We start from the raw sequence: 16,714 nt of genomic DNA, 5'->3' as shown, positions 1-16,714 counted from the left end.
CTCACAGGTTTTCTTGGTTTTTGTTTCCATTTTTTTGTCAAAACCAGGATTTGAACTTAAAAGTCTTATTTTTTTTTCTTGCTTCTTTGTTTAGTACTCTCTTTTGCCAAGCCTCCAGCCCTCCTTTTTGCTGTTTATTTTGGAGACAGTCTTACAGACTTTTCTGCCCAGGCTGTCTTCAAATTGTGATCTTCTTGACCTCAGACTCCTGAGTAACCAGCACCTGACTTTATCTCAAGGTTTTCAAAAAGAGAAGTGATTACGTGTAGATTTATAGGCACATTCTAGCTACTACAAATGAGGGAAAACACACAACCTTTATTTGTCTGGGTTTGGCTTACTTTGCTTAATATAAAATTTTCCAAGTCTATTTCTTCATGAATGGTACAGTATCATTCTTTCTGATGGATGAGTAGAATTCCATTGTGTATATATACCACATTTTCTTGATCCATTAATCTACTACAAGGACATGATAAATTATACAGGTCTCTAGGCATTCATACATAGTAAGAGCAAAGGAGGATATTCTTAGGAGAGAAACACAAAGATGCAATACCTATGTGCATCTGATCATATAAAATAATATTCATCGAAATGAATTCTGAAATGGAAACAAGAGGGCTTTTCTTTCTTTGTTGCTGTTTTTGTCTTCTTTTTGTCTTGTTTATCTGTCTTTGGGAGGGAAGGGGGGCACAGAAATGGTGGGACAAAGGGTGAACAAATGCAGCAGTGGTACTCACTAGACACTATACTGAAAATGAATTATACAATGTGTGGGCAGGGAGGGGTGGGAAAAACTGGAAGAGAGCAAGGGAAGAAGTGACATTGTCCAAAAAGAAATATACTCTATCTTACATAACCACTTATCACCTTTATAGTAACAATAAAAAATGCATGAAAGGAAAAATAAATAAATAAAAGGAAAAATGAATTAGTCATCAATACTTAGCAAACAAAGATATACAAAAATTTGAATTATGGCTCTTCTAGAAATAGAATTATAGTATCTGACCTACATCTGTATGTGGCAATGTTCATCTGTAGGGGCTGGGCAAAGCTATCCCCTCAGACAAGGCACAGGCTATACAGGTTTCTAAAGTCCCAGAACATCAGCTAGATCCAATTACTGCATCTCCATTATTGTTTTCTTAAATGAAGCTATATAAATATTCAAATTACTCACATATAGCCTTTATCAGATAAACAATTTAGAAACAGGACAGAGCTTTGTTCGTTCTAAGTTCCCTTTGGTGAGTAAATCTCTACTCTTCTTTCATCCCAAGCTGAAGAGGATAATTCCTCCTGACCCATTCCTTTATTCCAAAAGAGACAGTGGAGAGACTCTTTCAGCAAAACCAACTAACCTCTGGAAAGCTGGCCATATTCACCAAAATCAACTGTGGTGACTTCATGGATATCTGGCCAATCTGGTTTAAAGTAAGCTTCCCATCAGCAGTTACCACAGTAATATTATCAAGGGATCCTAAAAAAAAATAAAAAATAAATTATCAAGTTTTAGAATTCCAAAGGACCTTAAGAGTCATGTCTAAGTTCCTACCTAATTTGGATTCAACAAACATTCAGGTATACTAATGTGATAGAACTGTCTAAGGGTATTGTTTAGAAGTGTCACATGACCGAGAGATCTTGACTCACTGAAATAGGTTGGGATTCCTTGCTAGCAACTAGAGAAAGCAACCATTCTCATTTACTTGAATTCAAGGGGTTTTCTTTGATATAGAACTTTCAGAGCTGAGAATGAAGAGTAGATCACCCTTCTAGCAACATTTACTAGTTACAAAACATCAGTCAAGTTACTTGTTTTCTGTTTTGATCTTAAGAAAAAAAACTACCTTACAGAATTAAAGTTAAAGTCTGAAGCTAAAAGACTATAAATAAATAAAAATGCTAAATAAAAATGACCAGGTATATAACCAATACCAAAAAATAAGCACTGAAAAGATATCTTATCCTGTTTAGTTCTCATAACTCCTTGTTCACTATACTACCACCACCACTTTTCAAGGAGACTTGAGAAGGATAAATGGGCCAAGATCATAGTGCTAACTTAAGGAAAACCAAGAACTAAGTCTCAATTCAGGTATGCTTAATTCTGATTTCAGTGAAGGTTCTTTCCCTAACATGAGTAGAACACAAATTTGCCTTGCATCAGAATCATGCAGGAGCTTTTAACGTTAGATTCCGGGACCCCATCTCAGCAATCCTGATTTGGAAGGGATCTGGTAGATTTTTTTTAATTCACCACATAATTCTAGCACACAGACAGGCTATTCCCTATGCCACTTTTGATTATGGTGTTGAGATGCTCTCCTGAAGCAAGCCCATTAACAAAAAAAGAAGGCAAGGAAGTGAGAGAAGGAGGGTAGGAGCAAGACACAATGGTATACACCTACAATCGCAGCCCTGGAGAGACTAAGGCAGGAGAACCAAGAGTTTTAGGCCAGCCTGGACAGCCAGACCCTGTCTAAAACAAAACACCTATTAATGCTTTGCTGTTATCCCGGATCTGACCTTTTTCCACATCCTAATTCTGGAAAACCTTAGGCAAAACTTTCAGAAACTGAAGAAGGTAATCACTAAAGCTACAGCTACAGAAGGTACATTATTCAGACTCCCTGATTTCCTATGCAACTGAAACTAGCAGAAAAGCCTTACCATCCATAGTAGGAACCACTCACGATGGCTCATTCAGACAAAGAGAAGGGGCCTGTGGAATCTCTTATACAAACTGGAGTTATCCTGTGTATTAGAATAATGCTGCACCACACTATGATCCAAAGATCTGATTTGAAGTACTCAACCAGATTCAATGTCATCGCAAGATAAAAGGTTATTGACATTACTAGAAAAGTCTAACTGTGAAAGTCCAGGAGGTGTAATGATAAAAGTCCCTATGATTCTAAAGAACAAAAACCTGAGTTCAAATACCTATTCTGTTACTTCTAGATTGTGAGACCTGGGTGGATCCCTCCAACCTCACGGGCCTTGGTTTCCTCATCTCTAAAATGAACATAAACATTGTATTAAAGAGTTCTTAAGAGGGTTAAATCAAAGAGTATTTGAAAAAAACATACATAATTGTGTCCCAATAGTATTTACTGTTATTACTTCTTGACATTTTTCTACATTTTAATCAAACTAATGTAGTTGTAATTTCTCTAACACAGTGTCCTCTCTTGCCTCAGGATAATTATCTGCTCAGATAATTCTCAATTTTTTTTAATACTCAGCTATTAGTAGCATCTAATCTCATAACGTTTGACTTTCTCAGACCCCTAATGTGAGTCCCCATTCTACAAATAATGATGATACCTAAATTTACTGAACACTTCCTATGGGCAACATATCATGCTGAAGACTTTCTACAATGTATTTGCTATTATTATCAAAAATGATAATGATAGTTATTACTTCCACCACTTTATACATGAGTAAGTTGCCCAAGATCACAACAGGTCTTTAATAATAGAGCCTGAATTCAAATCTAGATCTTACTATCTCCAAGCCATGGTCTTCACCATTCTGCTTTGTAGGTGGTGTAAACATGATGGTTTACTTCTCTGCCCCTTTATATATGGTTCTAGGCTCTTAGAAGTGGAAACAATGTTTCCTCTCTTTAGCTACAGCACATATTAAAATAACTACTACAGATTATGTGCTCAATATTGCTATAGTGACTAAATGAAAGGAATGGATAGATGAAAGGAAATGAGATCAGAAAAGGATAAAAGAAATCTGTAACTTAGACAACTGTTAAAACCTGTCAACTATCTTGAAGATAGAAATTTAGACACATAGAAGTGTAAGAGGAAAAGTGCCTGCTGGTTCAGATAGTGATGAAATACGATATGAAAGAATCTAGCTGAGGTTAGCCTGTTTTACCCAGTTTCTTCATGGTCCCAAGTTCTACACAGAACATTACAAAAACATAACCCAAAGAAAAAGAAGCAAAGAGGAAATACCAAGGGTAGGCCTTTTGAAAAAGGATCTTAATTTAGCCTTCCTGATTTGCCATAAGATCCCTTGCCACAGAAGTTCCAACAAAGGCAATTCAGTATGCAATTGTGGTGGTTGGTTCCTATTCCTTAAATCCATATCGACATAATGCATCAAATCCTTTTCCCTCAATCTGTCCCCAGCGAGAATCTCCCTCAGCCCCATTCCTGCCCCTCATTTTCTCAGAGGTTAACATTTAACAAATTACACTCCCAGCCTCTTTCCAGGCCCATCATCTTTTTAAGTTCAACAAGAGTGGAGTTTGCTGGCTAATTTTAAGTATCACATTTCTCCCCAAGCTCCTCTCAAACTGCTCTCTGGTTTCGGCTGCAGAATGTTAACAGGCCAGAAAGCACATGGGAGACAGAGCACTTTATCAGTTTCATACCTAAAATAATAAGCAAGTTTAAAGTAAACAGCTGAGAGAGATTGAATGGCACACTCTACTGTCAGCAAAAGCAGAAATGCCCCAGTCTAAAGGTTGACAAATGCTGGGAATGGTTTCCTAGTTTCACACTGAATCTCATCTCTGAACTCACAATGTTTCTGATAGTATTTAGAATGAAGTTCTGTATTTTTTACTTGGCTCTCTTAAGAATGAGTTCATTAAGTATTTTCTATTTCATGAAGTATTTTATATTTCCCTTACAAAGTTCCCCAATCAAGACTTGAGTGGGAGCAGCCAAAGCTCCCACAGATAACTTCAGAGGGGGTCCCAGGCTTAACTATAGGATGATGACAATTTGCAAAAGGCCAATTTAACAGCAATTGGATTTTTCCTGCCTGCCTGCACCATTAGCTGACAACTCACTTCTCCATCACATCTGCAAACAGTTCTTCTGGACTGTTCTGACATTTCCCACTTAGAAAAGCTGCTTTCAGGAAGCTATTAACCCAGAAGAAATCTTCCTGGTCAAGCTCAGGGGTACAGAAAGGCCTCAGGTGGACAGCTCTATAGCCATTTAGTTCTCTGTAAGGGATAACAACTGCCAAATAAGACAAATTGGAAAAGGCAGACCAAGGTATCAGACCCGTGAACCTAAATAGATGTGTTTACAGTAGTAATAAAATTCCTTTATTTCCTTTTTTTTTCCCCTTGGTGGAACTGATGGCAACATGCTTGCTAGGCAAGTGCTCCACTCCTTGAGCCAGGCCCCCAGCCCATTTTGATTTGGTGGTTTTTGAAATAGGGCCAACCTGGACAGTGATCTTCCTACTTACACTTCCCTGCATAGTTGGGATAACAGACATATACCACCACATCCAGTTTTATTGCTTGAGATGGAGTCTCATGATACTTTTGTCTAGACTAGCCCCACGACTCAATCCTCTCCATCTCTGCCTGTCGAGTAACTGCTAATTTTTGAGAACAATGACCACCATTATTGTTTTTTATTGTTCCTAGTTCCTTGCGCATAAGCACAATGCCTAGTTCACCTTAGGCTTGCTTACTGCTAAGTAGTGTTAACTATGTGCCAGATATTGTGCTGTTGCATTAAACCTCCATTACTTTAACACTTACTCCCAAACTGTAAGGTAAGAATCAGACAAGAAAATAAAGACCTGAAAAGTAACTACCCATGGTCACCAGAAAGTCAGTCAGTCAGTGCCAAAGCTAGAACTAAGACTCAACCAAAGCCATGTTCTTTCCACTACAGCCCTCCCCAAAACACTGATTTGGTCACTAACCTGGTGAGGTCCTTATGTTGAGGGTCTTATTGAAGTTGTCCTTGAGTGCTTCCGTCACAGACTTCATTTCTTCATCTACCTCTTCCAAGTTAATTATATCCTCCACCAAGGCTATGTTAATGTTTACTCTGGTCTGGGATTGTCCTTTCCCTTTAGCTAGAAAGTCAGCATTCAGTAAATAAAAGAACAGTAGCATGAACAGGATCCATAAGCATTGGTGAAGGACAGCCTACACTGTGTAGGTGAAAATGCCTAGTGCTAGAAGACTAAATTATAAAACACTCTCTGTGACACACACACACACACACACACACAAAACCCTGTATTTCCTTATTGCTAAGTAGGTGCCTAGCATTGTGTTATGTTATACACTGCTCAGATATCAATGAGGGCACAGGCTTTGTAAGTAAACACTCCAGTTAAAATCCTGCAATATAACCTCAGGCAAGTTACTCTACCTTTCTGAGTATTACATTCCCTACCTGTAAAAGAGAAGTACTAAAATCTATATTGCTCTAAAAATATAAATTAAGTCATTCAAACACCTCAAGAGTCTTATATACATCACAGGGGATCCATAAAGGAACTAACACTTTATTTTTCAAAAAAAAAATGAAATTGTAAGAAAGGTAAAGTGACTTGCCTAATGTCAAAGGAAATGATAAAGTCAGGATTTGGTCTAATTTTACACCCATGAATTCCCAATAGACCATCTCCATAAAATCTAATTGGAGACAGAGGAAACACATCAGTACATTTAAAAATGAATATTAAGACAAAGTATATACAATAATGAATGGCTGATACATGCAAAAACAGCAATAGTTTAGAGACATTAGACACTATCAATAATAATAATAGCTTTTATTTTAGAAAGTCAGCATTGAAAAGTGGATTTTATGTCTAAACCATCATACTGATTTTTCACATGTATGGAATACAAATTCTCTTACATTTCTTTATGGAGGTAGGGAAAGAAAAAAATTGAAATGAGGGCTGGAACGGTGGCTCAGTGGAGGAGTGCTTGCCTTGCATGCATGAGGCCTTGGGTTTGATTCCTCAGAACCACATAAGCAGAAAAAGCTGAAAGTGGTGCTATGGTTCAAGTGGTAGAGTGCCAGCCTTGAACTGAAGAGCTGAGGGACAGTACTCAGGCCCAGAGTTCAGGCCCCATGACTGACAAAAAAAAAAAAAATTGAAATGAGTATCTTTATATAATATTACACTGTTCATGCAACAAAAACTAGACTCATGAAACAAATATCTATAGCAAGTACTATCCTGGGTTATCTATAAAGCATATTCTAATTTCCAATGCAATTTCAAGGACATACTTTTACTTCATATTCAAGATAGCTCTCTAAGGTAGAAAATAGAGACTATTATTATACCCAGTGTGCAGATAAGAAATCTGAAGTACATGTCATTTAAATGTCTTAACCAAAGTAAGTAAACAGTAAGCAGCAAAGTGATTTTTGTTGTTTTTTTTAAACACTGGCTCAAGCCTGTAATCCTAGCTACTCAAGAGGCTGACCTCTGAGGATTATGGTTCAAAGCCAGCCCATGAAGGAAAGTTTGTGTGATTCTTAGCTCTAATTAACCATCCTAAAGCTAAAATGTAGCTGTGGCTTAAGTGGTAAAGTGCTATCCTTGAGTAAAAAAGTTCAGGACATTGCACAGGACCTAAATTCAAGAATCAGAAAAAACAAACAAACAAACAATAACAACAACACTGCTGTACCATCATGCTGGAACCCCTATTGCTCCTGAATTAATAAACTAATGAATTAGAATCTTTAGAAATAATTAAAAATATCAATTTGAGGTTCAGAAATACAAATCAGAAATGAGATAATAAAAGCAAATCCATAGCTAAGCTTCTTGCAAATAAAGAAAATCAAGGACATAAAAATCTTGAAAAAGCCCAGGAGAAAATGAACTCTTCAAAAGAATTGCTAGCTATAGGCCTAGCTGCCTATAATCTCAGGAGGCTAAGATCTGGGGATCACAATTTGGAGCCACCTGGAACAGAAAAGCCCCTGAGACTCTTATCTCCAAAAAGCTGAAGGTAGAGTTGTGGCTCAAGTGGTATAGAGCCAGTCTTGAGCAAAACAAGCTAAGGAATAATGCCCAGCTAAAAAAAGAAAAGAAAAAGAAAAATTTAGAATGCTTTCTAAGTGCTATAAACAATGGAAATAATACCTTCAACTTTAGACTTTTTAAATCAAGCATGCATGTTAAAAATATAAGTAGGCATATTAAAGATATACTCATCAACATTAGACTGGATAATGGTAAGTAAGAATAAAATACTATATTTTCCTGAGGAAGAATCATCTATAGCTACAGAGAATTTAAATCAATCTCACAAATATAATGCTGAGCAAAGAGGCCAGACACAAAAATACAACTGTATGGTAAAAATTCATAGACAAGAACAGATGATGAACAGTATAAAATAGACAAAAACTAATCCTTGCCACTAAAAGCTGAATAATAATTACATGCAAAGAGAATATACTTATTAGATGTGTTTAATGTGCTAGAATATTCTCTCGTTATTATCATTATCTGCAGTACATTTGACCATATCTATGACCTCATATGACAGGCAAACACTCTACCACTGAGATACATTCCTAGTTTCTACTTAATTTCTTTCTTTTTTATTTATTTATTTTTTTTTGAGACCAATCTCACTATGTGGCTCAGGATGGCCTTGAACTACGTAGTCCAGGTAGCCTTAAACTCAGGATCCTCCTACCTCCTATCCTTAAGGTGGTACAGATGTATACCACTGATTTGGATATTGGTTAGACAAAGTGATTTCAGTTTGTGCAAGTCATAGGATAGCTGTACTTTCCTAAAATGCTTTTTTTTATTTCTATTAAAAGGTAAAAGGAAAATAATTAAGGGCAACTATCAAACTTAAACAAAAGAGAATATATGTCTTCTAACTCAACAGAGATACAAAAGAAGCAAAGAAATAATTAGCAAAGATACTAGATTATTAATGGAAAGAAATAAAAAGATAATCACAGAATAAAGAAAATTCAAAATTACTAGGATAAAAATGTAAACACTCAACAAACACAATACATATAAATCCTAAATACAGGCTCAATAAATGTTGCAAGATAGATACAGATTATGTACTAAGCAATGTATACTCAAACTATATATCAATAGCAAGCAAGCCTCATACCAAAATTCCAAAAATGGTTTTGAGTTACCATATTAATAAAAGATGGGCTAGGGATGTTGCTGAGTGATAGATCACTTGCCTAGCATGAGCAAGGTCATGAGTTCAATCTCCAGCATTGCAGAAAAAGTCAGGGAAGGGAGATAAGAGGTGCAGGGAGGAGATAATCTCAATAAATGTGGTAACATTTGACTTAAACTAATTTAAAATTAAAAAGGGTTTTGTTGTATGCTTGTTTTGCTAAAAAAAATCTTTTTTTCCCCTTTTGTCAATACAAGCTTTTTCACTCATAGCTAGCACTCTATCACTTGAGCCACACACCCAAGACTAGCCTTTTCTACTGGCTAATTGGAGATGCAGTCTTATGAATTTTTCTGTTGGGGATGGCTTCGAACTGTGATCCTCAGATCTCAACCTCCTGAGTAGCTACGATTACAAGCATGAGCCACCAGCACCTGATTGCTAAATATCTTTTAGCAAATAAGGATAGAAGATATTTGCTTATGCCAGATGCCTGTGATCCCAACTACATAGAAGGTATAGTGTAGCAGATTTGCTATCTTAGGCCATCCCCAAGGAAAATATGCAAGATGCTATGTGAAAAATAACTAAAGCACATATAGCTCAAGTGGTAGAGCACCTAACTAGCAAGTGGAAAGCCCTGAACTTAAACAATACCATCAAAAAAAAAAAAAAAAGAAAAAAATTACTGAGCCATACACTTGAAATTTAGATATCTACTACCTAAATTCTACTAGATATATATATATATATATATATATAGTACACATATACAAGTATATTTGCTGTAGCTCAAAATAATGTTTAAATATATCAAATACAAAAGTAACAAAAATGTTACAATACCCCATAAACATATTTGACTAAAAGATTGTGCAAATTCTTCTGGAAAAAGTTGACAATATAATTACAAACTTCATAAGGAAGATTAAAAGGCTGAAAAGAAAATGAAAAAATATATAATGAGAGGAAAGATTTGACTCATTAAATTCAAGATTTTGTGATAGTGATTCAAGCAGTCAGGAATTAAATGCAGAGAGAAAAAGTAGTTCAACAAACACAAAAGCTCAGGAACAATACCATACATATAAAGAAAAGAGGAGTCATTGTAAACCTGGATGAGCTACATATGGTGTAAAACAACTTATGACTGATAATAATAGAAAAGAAACTTAAAACTAGTGTTTTAATTCACACCATATTCAGATATAAACTCTCTCAGGATAGGAAATATTAATTGAAAAAGACTTATAAAAAGCCACTGACCAAGATATATTTATAGACTACTTTGTTGAATGGCAACTCCTTTGTACAACTACTTAAGTATAATAATAAAAAGAAAAAAGGTACAGTTGTAAAAAAAACAGTGAGCTGCACTCTAAATTATAGAAATGTGAACTGTATCTCAATAAAACTGTTTTTTAAAACAAAAAAAGAAAAAAGGCATAAAAAGCATAAATGACGGGGCTGGGGGTTTAGCCCAGCGGAAGGGCGCCCGCCTGGCGCGCACAAGGCCCTGGGTTCGGTTCTCAGCCCTGGTTTAAAAAAAAAAAAAGGCATAAATAACAAAGGAAAAAGCTGAAAAACATAACGACATGAAAACTTATATCCAGCAAAAACACCATAAACACAATAAAAAAAAAAGAAAAAGATAACTTATAACACAATCAACAAAAGATTAATATCTCTAATGTAAAAAGACTGATAAATCTAAAAGAAAAAGAAAAACAACTTTTTAAGGAAACTTAAAAAAAAAAAACCTGTACAGCCCACTGAATATGAAAAGAAGTTGGTTAGAGGCCGCAGTTCAAGTCGGGTGTCTAGGAAACTGAAATGCTGCTGCAACAAGAGGCTCAGGTTTCCAGCTCTTCCACTAACTAGACATGACCACGGGCAAATTTTTTACAAAGGTACTGGACTTTTCTCATTTGCAAAATGGTCAGATCTGGATTAACTAGGTAATTATTAAAAACCCCTTCAAGGAATAAATGATAAAGACTAATCCAGTAAATATAAGAGAACTTAAAAAATAAATATAATAAAACATATATATCAAATGTTATTTTGAATCACTCTTAACAGAATGTAAAGTCTTCTGACCATTCATCATCTTTCAGTAATTAACTGCATAAAACCAGAAAAGGACAGTGAGTAGGAAAATATTAGTGTCATATCTGTAACACCACCCTTGAGCATGGACTACCTGACCCACTACTACAAATTCTTACTCATTCATCCAACGAAAGTATGGAATATATACCATGAATCAGGCCCTGGTGGTGGGTGCTAAATAACAAAAAAAAAAAAAAAAAAGACTACCTTTGTTGGGTTCAACATGGAAGACCATAAGAAACAATAATTTCACAAGTGACTAATTAATTAATTAATTACTGCTGTTCTAAGTGCATCAAAGGTAAAATAACAGTGTGCATAAGTGCAGGTAACTCGGGACCTGACCTAAAGAGGTCAGGGAAGGCTTCCCTAAGGAAGTGCTATTTTAGCTGAGACCTGTGGTACATCAAAATCTCATTCTTAGATGACAAAAGCCATTAAGATCATCCATCTACATCCACAGTTCTAATACTCCTTTCACCCAAAAACCTCCTGCTTTTAATTATGCTTCCACCATGTATCTTCCTTCTAGGAGAGAAGATGATGATGCCTGTCACAAGCATTCCTGTTTGGTTGATACTTAAACCTCTAATTCTAAACCTGAAAGAATAAGTTAGGTATGTTCTGAGCCACCAAGAAATAAATGAGGCAGCAGAGTAAAAGAAAAAAGGATCTGGGTTCACACACAGTCTCTTGTTATTGAGACCTTTCAAGCAATTCAACTGAACTGTCCAAGACATAATTTCCTTGTGTGGACAGGAAAGAAATTCAGTGTATCTTTGAGATCACAGACAGTTTATAATTCCTGGGTCAAACATAAGAAAGAGGAGGGGAGATCATATGTCTATACCTTTGGCTTTCTTAGTGGCAAAATGTCGAACTGGTACGACTGTACAGGCCATGTACTGCCTATGGTCAGGTTGTCTGCCACTCATTGTCTTCACTGTGATTTCTGAAATAGGTCTGGTCAAAGTTGTAAGGTAACTGCAAAATGCAGGATGGATCAAGCGGAAACACTTTAATCCCAAGGCCATGACAGAAGACAATCCTTGTGAATATCCACTAGAAAGAAGACAAAAAAAAGGAGATCTAAGTAAAAGAAACCATACTTTAGAAAATTCTTACCAATTATCAACAAGTGGGACCAGACAATGTAGATCTATTATTTCTAATATTCCAATAACTGTAGACAAAAAAGACTTGCTTCTTATGGGGCTGGGAAGGTGGCTCAGTGGTAGAGCGCTTGCCTTGCATGCTCGAGGCCCTGGGTTCGATTCCTCAGCACCACATAAGCAAAAAGAAAAAAGCCAGAAGTGGCGCTATGGCTCAAGTGGTAGCGCGCTAGCCTTGAGCTGAAGAGCTGAGGGACAGCGCCCAGGCCCAGAGTTCAGGCCCCACTACCGGACCCAAAAAAAAAAAAAGACTTGCTTCACTTTATAAAGATAAACAAATTGAGGCACACAGTGATTTAAGTAACTTTCCCACAGCCTACAGGACACAGAACCCCAGTTCTTTCTACTGCACCAAAATGCCTATTAAGCAAATGTGCAGCAACCTAAATCTTTACGGACTGCTAATTAAATTTTAATATAAGAAAAAGCTCAAAATCTAGATGAAGTTTAAAAGGAAGAGCAGAACACTGGATGAGGACTTTAAATAAGAAAACCATTTCAATAGGCATAAAATGACTGGAAAATTTACACGACAGCATTTAATTAAAATTTTCTTTGGTTCCTTATACACTGATTACCAATTAGAACACAGTTTAATGTGAGTCTGAAGCATAATTGAGGCCTGAGGTCTTCTATGATATAAAAGCACTGGAAAATACCACCCTCCACTAGGTTAATGTAAGTTATATATTATAATTCTGAGGTCTGAAAGATGCTGCCCCTGAGATGGAACACAGTCCTAGCCAACAAACACAATACTATAGCATCTGCCCAGAATCTGGCTACTATTATTCAACTAAAAATTGGTGGCAAGTATTCAGAAGCTGTTCTTTGAAAATCAGTCCCACATCTCATTTAAAAATTTAAAACATCTTCCTAAAAATTCTTTTTTTTTTTTTTTTTGCCAGTTGTAGGGCCTGAACTTTGGGCCTGGGTGCTGTCCCTCAGCTCTTCAGCTCAAGGCTAGCACCTACCACTTGAGCTATAGTGTCATTTCCAGCTTTTTCTGCTTATGTGGTGCTGAGGAATCGAACCCAGGGCCTCATGCATGCAAGGCAAGCACTCTACCACTGAGCCACCTTCCCAGCCCCTCTTCCTAAAAATTCTAATGCAGTTTAACAGACTAACCAAAGATAAGGACTTTGAAGCCTGGAAAAACAGGGATCCAGTCCCAGCTCCACCACTAAATAAATGTTCTACATTTCTCAGCATCTTAATTTCCCTACTGTAAAAAAGACATATTATTTGTTTCTTAAGAATTCAGAACAAGGTTACATAGCACAATGACTAATAAGTATCTATTAACAGTTTCATCTTTTTCTTAAGGGTCAGACACAAAGAAATTCTATATGTATATCATTAATGCTGATGTTTAAGGTGGCTTGGAGTCAGTCAGCCATGTATGCAAATTTCTGCTTTGGATAATTTATTCTACCTTTCTGGGCATCACTTTCTTTACCAATGAGAAAAGGAACCTGCTCTTCAAATAAAATGAAATCATGAAGGTATATAAATATGTAGCCCATTGTCTGGAATATGGTAGCTATTAATGAACATAGCTACTACCATTATTATCATTATTTCTTTTCTAAAGAGAAACAAATGAGTAGCACAAAAGTAACTACTTTCTCCTGATGGAATTTTTAATAACAAGTGTGCTGGCAGCAGTGATTAGTGTATGAAGTCTTTACTAACAGACCTGAATGAAAAGTAAAGAAATACTTTTCCCTCCTTTTTAATTATCAATAGTTAATATCCATTGAGGTCAGGTCTTATCTTCTTGTTTTATTCTTTTGTGGGTATGTGTGGTCCTTGAGCTTGAACTCAGAGCACTGTCCTTGGGCTTTTTTGCTCAAGGTTAGTTTCTACTACTTGAACTATAGCTCCACATGAGCTTTTTGGTGGTTAACTGGAGACAAGAGTCTCATGGACATTCCTGTCCAGGCAGGCTTTGAATGAAAATCCTTAGATCTCAGTCTCCTGAACTAGAATTACAGACATGAGCCGCTAGAACCAGCTCTAGATTAATACATCTTGTTAATAATTCAACAAAGTATAAAGAGTTTGAAACTGAGGCTCTCAGGGATTAAGTCACTGTCCAAGAACATGCAGCTTATAATAGCCCAGCTCTCCTTAAGAGCTATTCACAAAAGTTTGTCTTGGATCCCAGGGAGATCTCTTTTCTTTACCTTTCTTTCCTGCTTTCTTTTTGTGTTGTATTGGAGTTTGAACTCAGGGCCATATGCTCTCACTTGGCTTTTTCTGCTCAAAGATGGTGCTCTACCATTGGTGCCACACCTAACTTCTCTTTTTCTGTGTGTGTGGGGGTTAATTGGAGATAAGCATCTCACAGACTTTCTTGTGTAGGCTGGCTTCAAACGACAATCCTCAGATCACAGCCTCCTGAGAGGCTAGGGTTACAGGCATGAGCCACTGTTATCTAGCTCCTAGTGAAACTTCTAAAACTACATTTTTGCCTAATATAGCCAGGACCTAACTCACTAACATCCAAATATGGCTACATAATATTTAATATAGAGAAGCCCAATCTGGCTACCCTCTGTATGACAGGTTTCCTGATGTTCCTATTACAGGTCAGAGTACCAATCCACAAAGCAACAGGAAGTCAAAAATGGGTTAGAAACAAACAACCTTTGACAGAAAATGCAACACCCAAAAGCAGACCCGGTACACATGAACCGGAAGACAATTCTATAAATAGACCATATTACTGAAATGCTTTGAGGCATAGATTTTAATTACATAGAAGTCAGGAAATGTCAAAGTCAAAGCTGAATAAAGGCTGTCGCTTGAATCTTTACCATAAGGACAAACACATAAACATTCAATTCAGCATAGATAAAGAATTAATGTTAAAGAAACATCATGAGAGTTGTAGTACTATCAAACAAAATTAACCCATACGCAGAAGCAATGTGGCTACAGTGTAGGGCTTTGGGCATAGTGTGGAACTGGAATCTTAGTTCCCCCACTAAATAGATAATATGACCTTGAGTAGGTCATATAGCCTTTTTGAGCAACAATTTCTACCTCACTGCAGTGATATTAATGAGCTTTTAAGAAGATACCAACAGTTGGGGAAATGGCTCAAGTGATAGGCCATTTATTTGTGCAAGCAAGCCCAGGTCCTGAGTTTAGACCCTAGTATTGCCCCCTATAAAAAGGTTATTATATAATAAATTATTATAATATATTTTTGGGTTTATAGTATTATAGCACTAGTAATGATGATAGGTAATATTTTAGTGATAATTATGTTACATACCATACTCTAAGTACTTCATACAACACATTAACTTATCTGGGCCTCAAGATAACCCTGTAAGTATTAAAACTGTCTCCACTTTACAGATGAGGAAACAAAAGCACAAGTGAATTGCCTAAGATTAAACTAACACAACTTAGCTCCAAAGTCTGCACTCTTAATTGTTATACGACACTGTGTACATAAAACAGTAGGCCAAGACACTGGTGGCTCACACCTGCAATTCTAGTGACTCAAAAGGCAGAGATCATGGGCTGGGACGGTGGCTCAGTGGTAGAGTGCTTGCCTAGCATGCATGAGACCCTGGGTTCCATTCCTCAGCACCACATAAACAGAAAAGCCGGCAGTGGTGCTGTGGCTCAAGTGGTAGAGGGCTGGCCTTTAGCTGAAGAGCTGAGAGACAGTGCCCAGGCTGAGACAAAAAAAAAAAAAATCAAAAAGCATCTGGTGTACTTCTATCACTTGTAAATGTATTAAATCATTTCTCCTATCTAGGTTTTGTTTTCTTTACTATAAAATTATCAGCTTGGGAGGAGGCAGGAAAACCATAAGTTCCTCCTGCAGTCCAGGCAGCGAGAGCCCTTAACCGGGGCAAGTTTTCATCCCATAAGCACGCCAAGAATCTCTGAAATGAAGAGTATGATTACGCGGGGGGGGGCCGCAAAAAACAGAAAAACTTAAGAGAAGACCTGAGAAAGAGACGGGCTTCTCCTGTACTTCCTTATGTATGTGACTTCAGCTTGGTCAAACGCTCAGGACCTCAATTACATGTGTAAAAGCAGTCAGGTCTGTGTAAATGGAGAAGGGTTATTGAAACGACAACTGTTTTTCCACCGGACAGCACTTAGTAGCGATTCAGAAGTACAGGCTTTGGACAAGCCTAGTAAGATTGAATTTACGCTCCATCAATTCGTGAGCCAACGGCCCGTGGTAAAGCTATCTTTCAGCTTCTGTCTCTTCCTCACGGCGAATAACAACACCTACTGCCGAAGGCCTGTTCTGAAAGATGAAATGTCCCCGTCAGGTGACCGGCTACTGCACAGCGCCTACGATTTAACAGGCTCGGGGGCATCCGGGGAGCTGGACCGAGCCCCGCCCCCACCCCGCGAGGCGCGCTCCGAGCCGTCGGCCCCGCCCCAGGCCTAAGGTCAGGCCGGACTCCAATGGGTCAAGGGCAGTGATCCGTTCCCCCCCCCCCCCGACGTCTCTCAG

At 37.4% G+C, this 16,714-nt stretch overlaps 1 protein-coding gene across 6 annotated transcripts in view; it reads right to left on the bottom strand.

The window, feature by feature from the left end:
* Mrrf (mitochondrial ribosome recycling factor) overlaps positions 1-16,714 on the bottom strand; it is a 59,871-nt gene that overhangs the window by 42,987 nt on the left and 170 nt on the right. For 3 of the 6 annotated variants that reach the window (XM_042678634.1, XM_042678635.1, XM_042678632.1), the window contains exons 2-5: positions 16,383-16,501; positions 11,895-12,106; positions 5,710-5,865; positions 1,368-1,486 (exon numbers count right to left, since the gene is read on the bottom strand). In XM_042678634.1, the coding sequence (XP_042534568.1) occupies positions 1,368-1,486; positions 5,710-5,865; positions 11,895-12,106; positions 16,383-16,408 (513 nt within the window). In that variant the 5' untranslated portion in view covers positions 16,409-16,501. Of the gene's footprint in view, positions 1-1,367; positions 1,487-5,709; positions 5,866-11,894; positions 12,107-16,191; positions 16,290-16,382; positions 16,502-16,714 lie in introns of those variants that run through there. The other 3 variants (XM_042678633.1, XM_042678636.1, XM_042678637.1) reach the window with 3 other exon arrangements.

The sequence above is a fragment of the Dipodomys spectabilis genome, unplaced genomic scaffold (assembly GCF_019054845.1).
Source record: "Dipodomys spectabilis isolate Male_0828 unplaced genomic scaffold, ASM1905484v1 ptg000046l, whole genome shotgun sequence".
In the NCBI taxonomy this organism is placed as follows: Eukaryota; Metazoa; Chordata; class Mammalia; order Rodentia; family Heteromyidae; genus Dipodomys; species Dipodomys spectabilis.
This window is presented reverse-complemented; position numbering and strand designations above follow the sequence as displayed.